The sequence below is a fragment of the Oncorhynchus gorbuscha genome, linkage group LG19 (genome assembly GCF_021184085.1).
Source record: "Oncorhynchus gorbuscha isolate QuinsamMale2020 ecotype Even-year linkage group LG19, OgorEven_v1.0, whole genome shotgun sequence".
Classification (NCBI taxonomy): Eukaryota; Metazoa; Chordata; class Actinopteri; order Salmoniformes; family Salmonidae; genus Oncorhynchus; species Oncorhynchus gorbuscha.
This window is the reverse complement of record NC_060191.1, coordinates 59,612,281-59,629,043: the sequence shown is the minus strand read 5'-3', so window position 1 is coordinate 59,629,043 and position 16,763 is coordinate 59,612,281. Positions and strand designations below refer to the sequence as shown.

Below are 16,763 nucleotides of genomic sequence, written 5' to 3'. Positions count from 1 at the left end.
CCAAGAATGTAACAGGCACACTCGCTGATAACGCTATTCCACGTGTGATTCTAAAGGCAGCCGCTCAGTGACGTATTGTCTGGTCTGCTCTCGTCAAGAGGAGGAGAGAATTAATGAGAAAACACTCATCTCTGAAAGGCCAGCATCATTTCTCTGGGATGGAATACTCATGTCATTTACCCTGCATCAATATTTCACACTGGAAACAGAAAGCGTTAGAAAGGAGGGGAGGGTGGGAAGGCAGGAAAGAAGGTAGACCGAAGGGAGAGGAAGGAGGAGGTGGGAAGAAGGGAGCAGGGAAGGGAGGAAAAGGAGAGGGAAAGAAAGAAGAATAGTAATGCAGAGCGTTATAGAAAGAGGAGAAACTAGTGATTTGGAGAGAGGAAAAGGAGGCTGTGAACTACAGCTCAAGGGGAGAAAGAGAAGTAAGAACTGGATTTATTTTAGATACGGGGGTGTAGTATAGACAGAAGTCTTGGGAAAATGTTTTAATACATCTGTTTGATCATAATTTATGTTTATGGCCTCTGTGGACAAATGGATTCTGAGTACACGCACTCCCTCTTGAAAACTAATAACTAGAATCAACACTAAGAACACCCTAGCATAAAACACAAACACCCACATCAAAGATTTATAATGACTTATATGCCTCTATTTAATTTAAAATCAAATTGCATTTGTCACATGCGCCAAATACAACAGGTGTAGTAGCCCTTACAATGCTTACTTACAAGCCCTTAACCAACAATGCAATGCAAGAAATAGAGATAGGTTTATTTAGTAAATATTTTCTTATGTGAAAAAAATATATAATAAAATGAATCAAGATAGTAACACAAGAAAACTACATAACAATAACGAGGCTATATACAAGGCGTAATGGTCAATGTGCTGGGGCACATGTTAGTCGAGGTAATTTGTAAAGTGACTATGCATAGATAAACAGTGAATAGCAGCAGTGAAAAGGGGGAGGGGGGGGGGTCAATGTAAATAGTCCGGGTGGCCATTTGATTGTTCAGCAGTCTTATGGCTTGGGGGTATAAGCTGTTAAGGAGCCAGGCCCACTTGTCATAAATAGTCATGCTCTCGTTGGCTGGCCCTCGCTTCATACTCGTCGCCAAACCCACTGGCTCCATGTCATCTACAAGACCCTGCTAGGTAAAGTCCTCCCTTATCTCAGCTCGCTGGTCACCATAGCATCTCCCACCTGTAGCACACGCTCCAGCATGTATATCTCTCTAGTCACCCCCAAAACCAATTCTTTCTTTGGCTGCCTCTCCTTCCAGTTCTCTGCTGCCAATGACTGGAACGAACTACAAACATCTCTGAAACTGGAAACACTTATCTCCCTCACTAGCTTTAAGCACCATATTATTATTATTAACTGTCAGAGCAGCTCACAGATTACTGCACCTGTACATAGCCCACCTATAATTTAGCCCAAACAACTACCTCTTTCCCAACTGTATTTATTTGATTTTATTTATTTATTTTGCTCCTTTGCATCCCATTATTTTTATTTCTACTTTGCACATTCTTCCATTGCAAATCTACCATTCCAGTGTTTTACTTGCTATACTGTATTTACTTTGCCACCATGGCCTTTTTTTGCCTTTACCTCCCTTATCTCACCTCATTTTCTCACATTGTATATAGACTTGTTTGTACTGTATTATTGACTGTATGTTTGTTTTACTCCATGTGTAACTCTGTGTCGTTGTATGTGTCGAACTGCTTTGCTTTATCTTGGCCAGGTCGCAATTGTAAATGAGAACTTGTTCTCAACTTGCCTACCTGGTTAAATAAAGGTGACATAAAATAAATAAATAAAATGTGTTAGCAGAGAGAACAGTCTAGGACTTGAGTGACTGGAGTCTGACAATTGTTTTATATACCACCTAGTATGTAGGTCCTGGATGTCAGGAAGCTTGGCCCCAGTGATGTACTGGGCCATATGCACTACCCTCTGTAGCTCCTTACGATCAGATGCCCAATGATGCAACCGGTCAGGATGCTCTTGATGGTGCAGCTGTAGAACTTTGAGGATCTTGGGAACCATGCCAAATCTTTTCAGTCTCCTGAGGGGGAAAAGGTGTTGTCGTGCCCTCTTCACAACTGTCTTGGTGTTTTTGGACCATGATAGTTCGTTGGTGATGTGGACACCAAGGAACTTGAAACTCTCGACCCACTCCATTTCAGCCCCGTCGATGTTAAAATGTGGGCCTGTTCGGCCCTCCTTTTCCTATAGTACACGATCAGTTCCTTTGTCTTGCTCATGTTTAGGGAGAGGCTGTTGTCCTAGCACCACACTTCCAGGTCTCTGATCTCCTCCTTATAGGCTGTTTCATCGTTGTCGGAGATCAGGCTACCACTGTTGTGTCGTCAACAAACTTAATGATGGCGCTGGAGTCGTGCTTGGCCATGCACGCAATCCGGCCCCAGTGTTTAGGATCAGCGTGGCAGATGTGTTGTTGCCTACCCTTACCACCAGGTGCCGGTCTGTCAGGAAGTCCAGCATCCAGTTACAGAGGGAGGTGTTCAGTCCCAGGGTCCTTAGCTTAGTGAAGAGCTTTGTGAGCACTATGGTGTTGAATGCTGAACTGTAGTTAATGAACAGCATTCTCACATAGGTGTTCCTTTTGTCCAGGTGGGAAATGACAGTGTGGAGTGCGATTGAGACATCTGTGGATCTGTTGGGGCGGTATGCGAGTTGGAGTGGGTCTAGAGTTTCCGGCATGATGGGGTTGACGTGAGCCATGAACAGCCTTTCAACAGGGCGGTAATTATTTAGGCAGGTTACTTAAGCTTATGGTGGTCTGTTTGTCGGTATTACAGACTGTCAGGGAGAGGTTGAAAATTTCAGTGAAGACACTTGACAGTTGATCTGCGCATGTATTGAGTACACGTTCTGGTAATCCGTCTGGCCCCGCAGCTTTGTGACTGTTGACCTGTTTAATAAAGGTCTTGCTTACATCGGCAACGGAGAGCGTGATCACACAGTCGTCCAGAACAGCTGGTGCTCTCATGAATGCTTCAGTGTTTCTTGCCTCGAAGCAAGCATAAAAAGGCATTTAGCCCATCTGGAAGGTGCGTGTCACTGGACAGTTCATGGCTGGGTTTCCCTTTGTAGTCCGTAAAAATGTTCAAACCCTGCCACAGCCGTCGAGTGTCAGAGCTGGTGTAGTAGGATTTAATCTTAGTCCTGTATTGACGCATTGCCTATTTGATGGTTCGTCTGAGGGCATAGCGGGATTTCTTATAATTTTCCGGATTAGTGTCACGCTAACTCTAGTCTTTAGCTCGGGGCGGATGTTGCCTGTAATCCATGGGTTCTGGTTGGGAAATGTACATACGGTCACTGTGGGGATGATGTCATCGATGCACTTATTGATGAAGCCGGTGACTGAAGTGGTGTATTCCTCAATGCCATTGGATTAATCCGGAACATATTCCAGTCTGTGCTAGCAAAACAGTCCATAGCATCCACGTCATCTGACTACTTCCGTATTGAGCGAACACTTGTACTTCCTGCTTTAGTTCTTGATTGTAAGCAGGAATCAGGAGGATAGAATTATGGTCAGATTTGCCAAGTGGAGGGCAAGGGAGAGCTTTGTATGCATCTCTGTGTGTGTGGAGTAAATGTGGTCTAGAGTCTAGGTAAAATGGATGTAAGTTTGCCTGCATTAAAGTCCCCAGACACTAAGATCACCGCTTCTGGATGAGCATTTTCTTGTTTGCTTAGGGCCTTATACAGCTCGTTGAGTGCGGTCTTAGTGCCAGCATAAGCTGTGGTAGTAAATAGACGGCTACAAATAATATAGACAAATAATATAGATGAGAACTCTTGGTAGACAGTGTGGTCTACAGCTTATCAATATCTTTAGACTTCTGTAATATTAGACATTGCGCACCAGCAGTTATTGACAAATAGACACACACCCACTCCGTCTTACCAGACGTAGCTGATCTGTCCTGCCGATGAACGGAGAAGACAGCCAGCTCTAGATTATTTGTGTTGTCATTCAGCCATGTCTCGGTGAAACATAAGATATTACAGGTTTTAATGTCCCATTGGTAGGATAATCTTAAATCACCCAGTTTGTTTTCCAATGACTGCACGTTGGTCAATAATACGGAGGGAAGTGGTGGTTTACCTACTTGTTGGTGAATTCTTACAAGGTACCCCGCCCTCCACCCCCTTTCCCTCAATCTTTTCACACTGATGACAAGGATTTTGACCTTGTCTTGACAAAGCAGTATATCCTTTGAGTTGGACTCAAAATTCTTCATCCAGTTCAAGGTGAGTAATCGCTGTTCTGATGTCCAGAAGTTATTTTCGGTCATAAGAGATGGTAGCAGCAACATTATGTGCAAAAAATGCAAAAAAACAGCACAATTAGTTAGGAGCTCGTAAAAAACGGCAGCCATCCATTCCGGCGCCATTATATTGCAGCTCACCAAAATATTCAGGGCATCAATACTGTACTATTAGGTTTCGGGCTAGGCACATCATGAATTACTAATATTACACACACAGTCTAGAACAGATCTCTATCAAAAGTAACTTTTTTCTATTGTAAAAATACTCTACTTTTCTAAATGTGTGTGTGTGTAACCCACGTGATCAAGAGGACAGCAATCAAAAGGTTCAAGGTTAAATTGAGCTTTTGGATGGATGAGTCATACATGTAGCCTATGGATATGAGATAAAGCCAATGTTTAATGACATAACCTTCAACTATTAATTTCCAGATTTCTGTTCCCTTGACTAAAAGCATTACCATTATATATTTTGTAGGGGTGTACATGCTGCATTTTATCATGGTGTTGTATTCATCATTGTTAACTCAGAATTGGGCAGTTGTTTCATTGAAGGACATGCATCACTGTTAGAAAGTAGCAGCGTTGGTAATTCGACAGTATCATGGAATCCTTAGTGGTTGTAATTGTAATGGCTTTGTCATTGAACAGGAGGACAATAACTGCCTGTCTTACCAACCGGATACATCTCTGATTTCTGCTGTCCTCTAGTCACATGTCATATAATAATATATGCCATTTAGGAGACACTTTTATCCAAAGTTACCTACAATAATGCGTGCATACATTTTACGTATCGGTGGCCCCAGGAATCAAACACACAATCCTGGCAGTGCAAGCATCATGCTGTACCAACTGAGCCACAAGGGACCACACAAATTACCACCTCGCTCCGCTCCCTTCCCAACCCCCTTTACTCTATCCCTAATATATCTCTTGTCCTCATGACAAATGGTATGAACAACTACAGCAGATGAAAAAGTGGGAGGGGTTTGATTCTGTGGAGGGGCGGACTGAGGAGCTACAGGCCAAACCCACGAACCAGTAGAAGGTCACTGATTGGATGCCTCTAATGAAATGGCTGATGATGGACAGCATGGCAGCATGCTTTGGTTGAACCTCCACGTCCCTTAAGTTGACCTCAACTTAACCACACCACCCTGACCGAGGAAAGACCACATTTGGACCATAGACATAGTCTTTTTGGGTTTAGGGTGTCATAGCTAGAGAGGTGGTCGAATTCTCATGACTCCAACTGACCTCTTGACCAATCAGTTTGTATTGTGACAATGAGGTCAGAGTTGAACCTACCTAACAGCCAATCAGAACAGGACTAGTGGTCAGAGGTCAGTAATGGTTCACAGACAGGGAGGAGCGTGTTCAACACATTTAGCTCGATGGTACAGATCACAGTCCATCGGCATGGATTAGCCCTGCAGCAGATGACGAGTGGTTGATTGGATGGCTGACCAGTTGCTGGGCAGTTTCCTGGGGCATTCCCAGCGTTCTTACCACAACGGATATCCTGATGCGCTTGGGTGGCCTCCTTAACTCAGCAGACGCAGAGCTCGATGCAGTGCCCTTTATGTTGATGTTGACATTGTTGTTCTTCCAGCAGCCAAAGACAAGAACAATGTTAACACAACGCCTCCGCAAAGTGGAGCAAACACTCACCCCACCACTAAGAAACAGACACTCACCCCACCACTAAGAAACAGACACTCACCCCACCACTAAGAAACAGACACTCACCCCACCACTAAGAAACAGACACTCACTCCACCACTAAGAAACAGACACTCACCTCACCACTAAGAAACAGACACTCACCTCACCACTAAGAAACAGACACTCACCTCACCACTAAGAAACAGACACTCACCTCACCACTAAGAAACAGACACTCACCCCACCACTAAGAAACAGACACTCACCCCACCACTAAGAAACAGACACTCACCCCACCACTAAGAAACAGACACTCACCCCACCACTAAGAAACAGACAATCATCCCACCACTAAGAAACAGACACTCACCCCACCACTAAGAAACAGACACTCACCCCACCACTAAGAAACAGACACTCACCTCACCACTAAGAAACAGACACTCACCTCACCACTAAGAAACAGACACTCACCTCACCACTAAGAAACAGACACTCACCTCACCACTAAGAAACAGACACTCACCTCACCACTAAGAAACAGACACTCACCTCACCACTAAGAAACAGACACTCACCTCACCACTAAGAAACAGACACTCACCTCACCACTAAGAAACAGACACTCACCTCACCACTAAGAAACACACACTCACCCCACCACTAAGAAACAGACACTCACCCCACCACTAAGAAACAGACACTCACCCCACCACTAAGAAACAGACACTCACCTCACCACTAAGAAACAGACACTCACCTCACCACTAAGAAACAGACACTCACCTCACCACTAAGAAACAGACACTCACCTCACCACTAAGAAACAGACACTCACCTCACCACTAAGAAACAGACACTCACCTCACCACTAAGAAACAGACACTCACCTCACCACTAAGAAACAGACACTCACCTCACCACTAAGAAACAGACACTCACCCCACCACTAAGAAACAGACACTCACCTCACCACTAAGAAACAGACACTCACCTCACCACTAAGAAACAGACACTCACCTCACCACTAAGAAACAGACACTCACCTCACCACTAAGAAACAGACACTCACCTCACCACTAAGAAACAGACACTCACCTCACCACTAAGAAACAGACACTCACCCCACCACTAAGAAACAGACACTCACCCCACCACTAAGAAACAGACACTCAAGTCTCCCAATCCAAGTGGTGGTGTGGGGGCATGAGCTGGTGGTGTCACTCAGAAAAAGTGGAGCGCAGGACTGGGCGGAAGGGGTTATGTGTAGGAGAGAGTTGGGAGACTCTGATTTTGGAGGAGAGAATCGGAAGAGTGTGTAGGAAGTAAGGGTGTGTATTAAAACAGGTGTCTCACCTCCAGGCCTTCTGTCTCAGGGTTGACACAGAAGAGATTCTTTAAGGTGTTGCCAGAGTGGTCCAGTGGACCTGAGAAAGGGAGAGAGAGAGACTTTTGAAGTAGCTCGAAGTAAATAAAAAATAACTTAGTTGTTTAATCATTCTTTAACCTCTCTGCACACCGAACCTGTTAGCGGGATTCGACAACATACGGTGATCGCTACATAAATAGTCATATTAAACATGCATGAAAATACAAGTGTCTCACATGTTTCGAAAGCCTAGAATCTTGCTAATCCAACTGCGTTGTCAGATTTAAAAAATGATTTACTGCGAAAGAATACGATGCGATTATCTGAGGATAGAGCCCCATAAAAACAACTATTTCAACCAGCACAGGCGTAACAAAATCAAACTGCAATAAAATAAATAGTTTACCTTTGACGATCTGCCTCTGTTTGCAATCCTAATGCTCATTGTTACACAATGAATGGTGTTTTGTTTGATAAAATCCATTTTTATAGCCTAACACGAAACATTTTGTGAACCGCTTGTGTCGTGAATTCTGTCTCATTCCATTTTGGACGACACATTCGCTGTAAATACACACACTAAACGTGACTTTTCCAGTCATGTTTGGTTTCATTGCAATCTACTGGTTTGTTTGTAACACAAGCAAACATGATGGGTCATTTCGAGGGACGTATTGACGGAAAGAAACTGTTTTGAAGACAACAAGTAATGACATTGTGCACCAATGATATGACCTCTGTTTCGTTGATTGACTGTATTTTAATATAATAAATAAATAATAAATGCCATTTAGCAGACGCTTTTATCCAAAGCGACTTACAGTCATGTGTGCATACATTCTACGTATGGGTGATCCCGGGAATCGAACCCACTACCCTGGCGTTACAAGCGCCATGCTCTACCAACTGAGCTACAGAGGACCACAATGACCACTGATCGTCTTGAAAACTAGCTGGGTAGATAGCCAATGAGCTGAGGTAAATGGCAATATGTAATGTTTATGTGCTGGAAGACCAACCCATGTAGTAAACTCCGGCCTAAATAGGGTTGGAGGACGATTCATTTAGCGATTCCCAAATGGAGGAATAGGACATCGTTTTGGACTGGTAAGTTCTTCTCATACTAATGCCATTGTTTGAAATTAATAATATAACATTTTATTTGTGATTTTTAAAATTTTAGTAGCAATATATAAAAATGTAATGTAATGAAATGTGAGATGCGTGTGTTTGCTGCCCCACCCCACCCCCACATGAAATAGCCTATTTGAGGCTGTTGAGGGGAGGGCAGGCCCACAACAATGGTCAAAGTGAAATGGAGACAGTAGATACAGCTGGTCTGTTGTAATATAAATGAGACAGTAGATCTAGCAGGTCTATAATAATATATTCAACCTTATGTTCCCTGTACTCTATATATATCTGTTTATTATACCTGTTGATACAGGGCTCATATGTGAAACTATTCTAACTGAACATTTTCTTTCACAGTGACACTGACTCTGAATGGGAACGCCCAGTGCCAAGGTGTCCATCCCCCACTGAAGCTGGTTCATCCAGCTCCTGCCACAAGTGGCGTTCATCTGCCCAAATGTATTTCTGCAGGCATGGATGTGCCTCAGGGTCAAAAGGGCACAGCATGGAGACGACGCTATGTTCTTTGCAAAATAAAGTCCCCCATAACCTGCACCACATGCTTGGTGACCCCCTGCTTTACAGGAGAAAGAGACTGCTATGGCACCTGGCATCAGCAGCACAATATTGTGTAGAGGACTGAGGGTCTTCCAAATATTGAAAGTGTTATTTTGTAAATGTATATATATATATATCTTTTTTTTCATGTTTTTTCTCATTTTCTTGGGGTGGTATGTTAGAATACCATTTTGGTATTTTGTATATAGTTATTCCATTCAAAATGTATAACTTCACCAATTTGGCCACTTGGGTACATTTTTGGCTACTTGTGTGGGACACCTGGGTGATTTCATATTAAATGTAATGTAGTACACTCATTTTGGAAGTTATCATTCTGAAACTTTGCACAAGTACTGTTGCCCTCTTATGTTTTCCACTGAAATTGTCCCCATCCTCCTATCTGAATGTTTGTTTTGTCTTGTTCATTTTAAAGATGATGATACAACAATAAAAATGAAAAAAACATGTTTATTTCATTGTATTATCTAAACCAAATCTATTGTGTTATATTCTCTTACATTCAATTCACATTTACACAAACTTCAGAGTGTTTTCTTTCAAATGAAATCAAGAATATGCATATCCTTGGTTCTGAGCCTGAGCTACAGGCAGTTAGATTTTTTAAAGATTTTGTCTTCAGGCGGAAATGGAAAAAAAGAGTTTAAAGTCGAAGCTGTTTTATGGATTGATGGATCATTTAGCCATTTGATTTAGAATTTTAGGGAGAAAAATAAATACAATTATTTGATCCAATATCAAATTTAGCCATTACTACAATAGCTCAGAGAAACGCACTGAATAACACATTCATAAATGGCAAAAAAAAGTAAAAAAAGAAATCATAAGAAACAAGGTTTTGAAGGGTTTGTCCTATATCTCGGAGATATAAGAAAGCTGAGGAATTATAATTATTTTTTTAAACACATACTTAACCCCTTTTTTGGGTAGGCACAACACTACCTTCATCCTTCCATAAAAAAATGTCAACTGGTGCCAGTTACCTTCAGACAAGTCCCGTGACACTTGCCGTAGAGAAAAACGGAGAACACCATCCTTTCCGCAGTGGGGTCACATTCGTTTGTATCCAAAACAAAATGACTGTACCGACTTGAGACGAGTACCCTGACACTTGGGGGGGTCATAGAGCAGATACCATATTGTGTTCGTGAGAGTCTCCCCTTTCAATATAGTAGTCATAATAGTTTGTAGGTCAAACCGTTCGGAAGCTACAGACATTTTCGTGAGAAGACATATTTTCAGGATATCTCATGGTCTGACAAACATCTCTCTGTCACCTTTCACCGCAGATCAGGAAGCGGGATATTGGATGATGCAGTGGATTGAGACGCAGCCAATATCTCTAGCTTAAACTGACAGATTTTAAATGGGGATTTTGTTATTATGTTACTTGTTACCAGTGCATCAATCGACTCTAGGGGGTTAAGGTCTGACCGAGGGTGTGTGTGTTTGTTCTTACTTGTGGGCATGGGTATATCAGGAGGGCGGTCCACCACAGAGGGTCTCTTCAGGGCCGGCTTCAGTGGCTTCACGGAGGGGGTAGGGGTGGAACTGAAGGAAGACTCCTCTGTGGAGATCTACACACACACTCGCGTTACTATACACTCTGAATACATATAATTAATAGTACAGTATATGCTGTACCTACACTACCATTCAAAAGTTTGGGGTCACTTTGATACAATCTTCGTCAAAATCATTCGCAAGGAGATTCCTGCAAAAATATTATTTGAAGATGAAAGAAAAGCACATTTTTTATCCATTTTAAAATTACATCAAATTGATCAGAAATACAGTATAGACATTGTTAATATTGTAAGTGACTATTGTAGCTGGAAACGGCTGATTTTAAATGGAATATCTACATAGGCGTACAGCGGCCCATTATCAGCAACCAACACTCCTGTGTTCCAATGGCACATTGTGTTAGCTAATCCAAGTTTGTCATTTTAAAAGGCTTATTGATCATTAGAAAACCATTTTGCAATTATGTTAGCACATCTGAAAACTGTTGTCCTGATTAAAGAAGCAATAAAACTGGCCTTCTTTAGACTAGTTGACTATCTGGAGCATCAGCATTTGTGGGTTTGATTACAGGCTCAAAATGGCCAGAAACAAAGACCTTTATTCTAAAACTCGTCAGTCTTTTCTTGTTCTGAGAAATGAAGGCTATTCCATGCGAGAAATTGCCAAGAAACTGAAGATCTCGTACAACGCTGTGTACTACTACCTTCACAGGACAGCGCAAACTGGCACTAACCAGAATAGAAAGAGGAGTGGGAGGCCCCGGTGCACAACTGAGCAAGAGGACAAGTACATTAGTGTCTAGTTTGAGAAACAGACGGCTCACAAGTCCTCAACTGGCAGCTTCATTAAATAGTACCCGCAAAACACCAGTCTCAACGTCAACAGTGAAGAGGCGACTCCGGGATGCTGGTCTTCTAGGCAGAGTTCCCCTGTCCAGTGTCTGTGTTATTTTGCCCATCTTAATATATTATTTTTATTGTCCAGTCAGAGTTATGGCTTTTTCTTTGCAACTCTACCTAGAATGCCAGCATCCCAGAGTCGCCTCTTCACTGTTGACGTTGAGATCAATTATTTTCATTGTGTGAGGTTATTCTTATCCAAACTTGGGAGGTGAATTGATGTTGTGCAGGGTTGTAATTTCTTCTGATTTTTGTTATTTCCTGTTTTACAGCTTCGATGCTCTGGAGCCTGGTGTCGCCAAGGAGCATTTGGACAGTCGGGACCAGGTTTCAGCTGCTGCGCATCCTTCCTCCCATAGATGGTCTGCTTGTAAAAGCACCACCTGGACTGGACACAGCTAGACAAACTATCTTTTTGACAAGATCAGGGAGTTTTGCGACGAAGAAGCTTTGGACATGATACGTCCTGCACCAACGTCAAGGGCAGACAGAAACAGGCTCTCCGAATATAGATTCCCTTGTTCATGTGTGGTTTGGATGGACCAGTAATCAGTACTATCTGCAGTGCTTCTATTCACAACTCTCTCCTAACACACACGCCATACATTGCTGCTACTATTATTCTTCTACCCTGCTGCTCAGCCACTACCCCTGATTGCATGCAAATAACTATCTCGTCTATAACTAATATCGTTATTGTTCTTGAACATACTGTACATACATTCTGTGTTTGCTACAATGCAAGAAACCATTTGGCTGTACCGTTTACACCTTCTGTAAAGACCATCTACTTAGCAAAATATTGATACAGTTGAAGTCGGAAGTTTACATACACTTAGGTGGGAGTCATTAAAAACGCGTTTTTAAACCACTCCACACATTTCTTGTTCACAAACTATAGTTTTGGCAAGTCGGTTAGGACATCTACTTTGTGCATAAGTAATTTTTCCAACAATTGTTTTCAGAAAGATTATTTGACTTATCATTCACTATATCACAATTCCAGTGGGTCAGAAGTTTAGATGCACTAAGTTGACTGTGCCTTTAAAAATCTTGGAAAATTCCAGAAAATGATGTCATGGCTTTAGAAGCTTCTGGTAGGTTAATTTACATAATTTGAGTCAATTGGAGGTGTACCATCAAACTCAGTGCCACTTTGCCTGATATCATGGGGAAATCCCCCAAAATCAGCCAAGACGTCAAAAGAAATTGTAGACCTCCACAAGTCTGGTTCATCTGTACAAACAATAGTACGCAAGTATAAACACCATGGGACCACGCAGCCGTAATACCGCTCAGGAAGGAGACATGTTAAGAGATTAACGTACTTTGGTTCGAAAAGTGCAAATCAATCCCAGAACAGCAGCACAGCAGCAAAGAACCTTGTGAAGATGCTGGAGGAAACAGGTACAAAAGTATCTATATCCACAGTAAAACAAGTCCTACAATGGGGCAAAAAAGTATTTAGTCAGCCACCAATTGTGCAAGTTCTCCCACTTAAAAAGATGAGGCCTGTAATTTTCATCATAGGTACAATTCAACTATGAAAGTATTTCATAATCGGAAATCGTTATTTTTTTACACCTTTATTTAATCTTTATTTAACTAGGCAAGTCAGTTAAGAACACATTCTTATTTTCAATGACTGCCTAGGAACGAGGCAGAATGACAGATTTTACCTTGTCAGCTTGGGGGATCCAATCTTGCAACCTTACAGTTAACTAGTCCACCGCTCTAACCACCTGCCTCACGAGGAGCCTGCCTGTTATGCGAATGCAATAAGCCAAGGTAAGTTGCTAGCTAGCATTAAACGTATCTTATAAAAAAACAATCAACGACTGTCGTTGCTCCAATGTGTACTTAACCATAATCATCAATGCCTTTCTTAAAATCAATACATGAGTATATATTTTTAAACCTGCATATTTAGCTAAAAGAAATCCAGGTTAGCAGGCAATATTAACCAGGTGAAATTGTGTCACTTCTCTTGCGTTCATTGCAGGCAGAGTCAGGGTATATGCAACAGTTTGAGCCGCCTGGCTCTTTGAGAACTAATTTGCCAGAATTCTACGTAATTATGATATCACTTTGAAGTTTGTGCAATGTAACAGGAATATTTAGACTCATGGATGCCACCCGTTAGATAAAATACGGAACGGAATAAACGTTTTGTTTTCGAGGTGATAGTTTCCGGATTTGACCTAAGGTTCGTATTTCTGTGTGTTTATTATAGTTAAGTCTATGATTTGATATTCGATAGAGCAGTCTGACTGAGGGGTGGTAGGCAGCAGCAGGCTCGTAATAGTCAAAGGTATATGGTTTAGAGAGAAATAGTCGACGCGTTATAATTCCTGTAATAACTTGCGGCTGAACTTGAAAGGGGTTCCTTCGTTATTTTACCGTTCATGTCTTCCATAGAGAATGTCTTGATCTACTTCAAATAAGGTCTGTGTTTCGTGCAGGTTTAAACCGCCTCCGCGTTTTGATACCCGTGTAAATCTCACTCGGATAAGGTAAAGTTTGTCAACATATTTTCATAAATCCACTCCACAAAAAAAATGATCTTTGCTTATATTTAGCCAATATTGATCAGGGTTACCTTGTCCTATGGAAATCTACACAGTTATAAAATTGACAAGGTGGTGTAAGCCTACACGAAACACAGACCTTATTTTAAGTGAATATAAAAATATCTTATGGAATAAATGAATGAAGGAACCGCTTTTCAGATTTTGCTAGAAGGTGTCATGGGAATTATGACTCGCACTTTGGTCGTCAATTCCTACCATGTCCATTATTAAAATAGGATTTCCTGCATATAGAAATTAGTTTTTGTTTTCAACATTCATCACAGGTAACTTAAACTCTATTTTTATTCAAACAGTTGAGAGTATTTGTCTCCTAAGCAGACTCTTCAGTATCATTGTTTACTTCAGAGCTATGTGTGTGTTTTACAGATGGCAGAGAAAAGCAGAGCACCAGTGTGGGACTATTACATGGATTTACATGGATTTGGCACCAAGGTGTCTTATTTGTGATAAGGATGTAAGCATGGGGTCAGCAACGGCTAAATCAAAAAATACCTGTGGAATCACCTTAAGAACACCCATCCAAAAGCCCATATGTATTATATGAAGATAAAATAAAAGTGTTCATTCAGTATTGTTGCAATTGTAATTATTACAAAAAAATATATATATGTATATATAGTTTTTTAAAAAGTGGCCGATTAATCAGTATCGGCTTTTTTTGTCCTCCAATAATCGGCCGACCTCTAATTTGTACCAAATACAATGCTCTTAGTTTTAGAGATGTTCAGGGCCAGTTTATTACTAACCACCCATTTCAAAACTGACTGCAACTCCTTGTTAAGGTTTTCAGTGACTTCATTAACTGTGGTTGTTGATGGGTATAGGGTGGAATCATCAGCATACATGGACACACAGGCTGTTTAATGCCAATGGCAGGTCATTGGTGAAAATAGAAAAGAGTAGCGGGCTTAGAGAACTTCCCTGCGGTATACCACACTACATGTTTGACAGAGAAGCTTCCAATAAAGAAAAACACCACACACACACACACACACACACACACACACACACACACACACACACACACACACACACACACACACACACACACACACACACACACACACACACACACACACACACACACACACACACACACACACACACACACACACACACACACACACCCTTCAAAATGAGTGGATTTAACTATTTCAGCCATACCCGTTGCTGACAGGTGTATAAAAATTTAGCACAAAGCCATGCAATCTCCATAGACAAACAGTGGCAGTAGAATAGCCTTACTGAAGAGCTCAGTGACTTTCAACGTAGGATACTATAGGATAGGATACTACAATTCCAACAAGTCAGTCAAATTTATGCCCTGCTAGAGCTGCCTCGGTCATCTGTAAGTGCTGTTATTGTGAAGTGGAAGCTTTTAGGAGCAACAACGGCTCAGCCGCGAAGTGGCAGGCCACACAAGCTCACAGAACGGGACCGCCGAGTGCTGAAGTGCATAGCGCGTAAAAATCGCCGGTCCTCAGTTGCAACACTCACTACAGAGTTCCAAACTGCCTTTGGAAGCAACTTCAGCACAAGAACTGTTAAATCGGGAGCTTCCTGAAATGGGTTACCATGGCCGAACAGCCGCACACAAGCATAAAATCACCATGCGCAATGTCAAGCATCGGCTGGAGTGGTGTAAAGTTCACCACCATTGGTCTCAGTGGAAGCACATTCTCTGGAGTGATGAATCACGTTTGGTGGATGTCAGGAATACGCTACCATCCCCAATGCATAATGCCAACTGTAAAGTTTGGTAGAGGATGAATAATGGTCTGGGGCATTTGTCATGGTTTGCCTAGGCCCCTTAGTTCCAGTGAGGGAAAAACTTAATTTACAGCATACAATTACATTCTAGATGATTCTGTGCTTCCAACTTCGTGGAAACAGTTTGGGGAAGGCATTTTCCTATTTCAGCATGACAAAGCCCCTGTGCACAAAGCGAGGTCCATACAGAAATGGTTTGTCGAGATCAATGTGGAAGAACTTGACTGGCCTACACAGAAACCCTAACCTCAACCACATTGAACACCTTTAGTATGAAAAGGTGAAAAGCATTCCCAGAAGAGTGTGTGTGTGGGGGGGGGGGGGGGGTAACTCCATATTAATGCACCTGATTTTGGAATGAGATGTTTGACAAGCAGGTGTCCACACACTCGGTCATGTGGTGTACCTCTGAATCCACAATATGGCAGAGGTTTAAAAGCCATAACACATAAGTTCTCTCAACAACAGGTTATGGTCAATAATATTAAAGGCTGCACTGAAATCTAACAGTACAGCTCTCACAATCTTCTTACTTTCAATTTCTTTCAACCAATCATCAGTCATTTGTGTCAGTGCAGTACATGTTGGGTGCCCTTCTCTATAAGCATGCCAAAAGTCTGTTGTTAATTTGTTTACAGAGAAATAGCATTGTATTTGGTCAAAACATTTTTCCAACCGTTTGCCAAGAGCTGGCAGCAAGCTGATAGGTTGGCTGTTAGAACCAGTAAAAGCCGCTTTACCAGTCTTGGGTAGTGGAATGACTTTGGCTTCCCTCCAGGCCTGAGGACAAACACTTTCCTCTAGGCTCAGATTAAAGATATGACAGATAGGAGTGGCTACAGAGGCAGCTACCATCCCCAGCAGCTTTCCATCTAAGTTGTCAATGCCAAGAGGTTTGTCATT

General features: G+C 42.0%; 1 protein-coding gene across 2 annotated transcripts in view; it reads right to left on the bottom strand.

Annotated features, from left to right (window-relative positions):
• LOC124005065 (chloride channel protein 2-like) overlaps positions 1 to 16,763 on the bottom strand; it is a 168,358-nt gene that overhangs the window by 23,230 nt on the left and 128,365 nt on the right. The window contains exons 18-20 of one of the 2 annotated variants that reach the window (XM_046313973.1): positions 10,533 to 10,650; positions 7,348 to 7,418; positions 5,836 to 5,931 (exon numbers count right to left, since the gene is read on the bottom strand). In XM_046313973.1, the coding sequence (XP_046169929.1) occupies positions 5,836 to 5,931; positions 7,348 to 7,418; positions 10,533 to 10,650 (285 nt within the window). The remainder of the gene's footprint in view (positions 1 to 5,835; positions 5,932 to 7,347; positions 7,419 to 10,532; positions 10,651 to 16,763) is intronic. The other variant, XM_046313974.1, reaches the window with a different exon arrangement.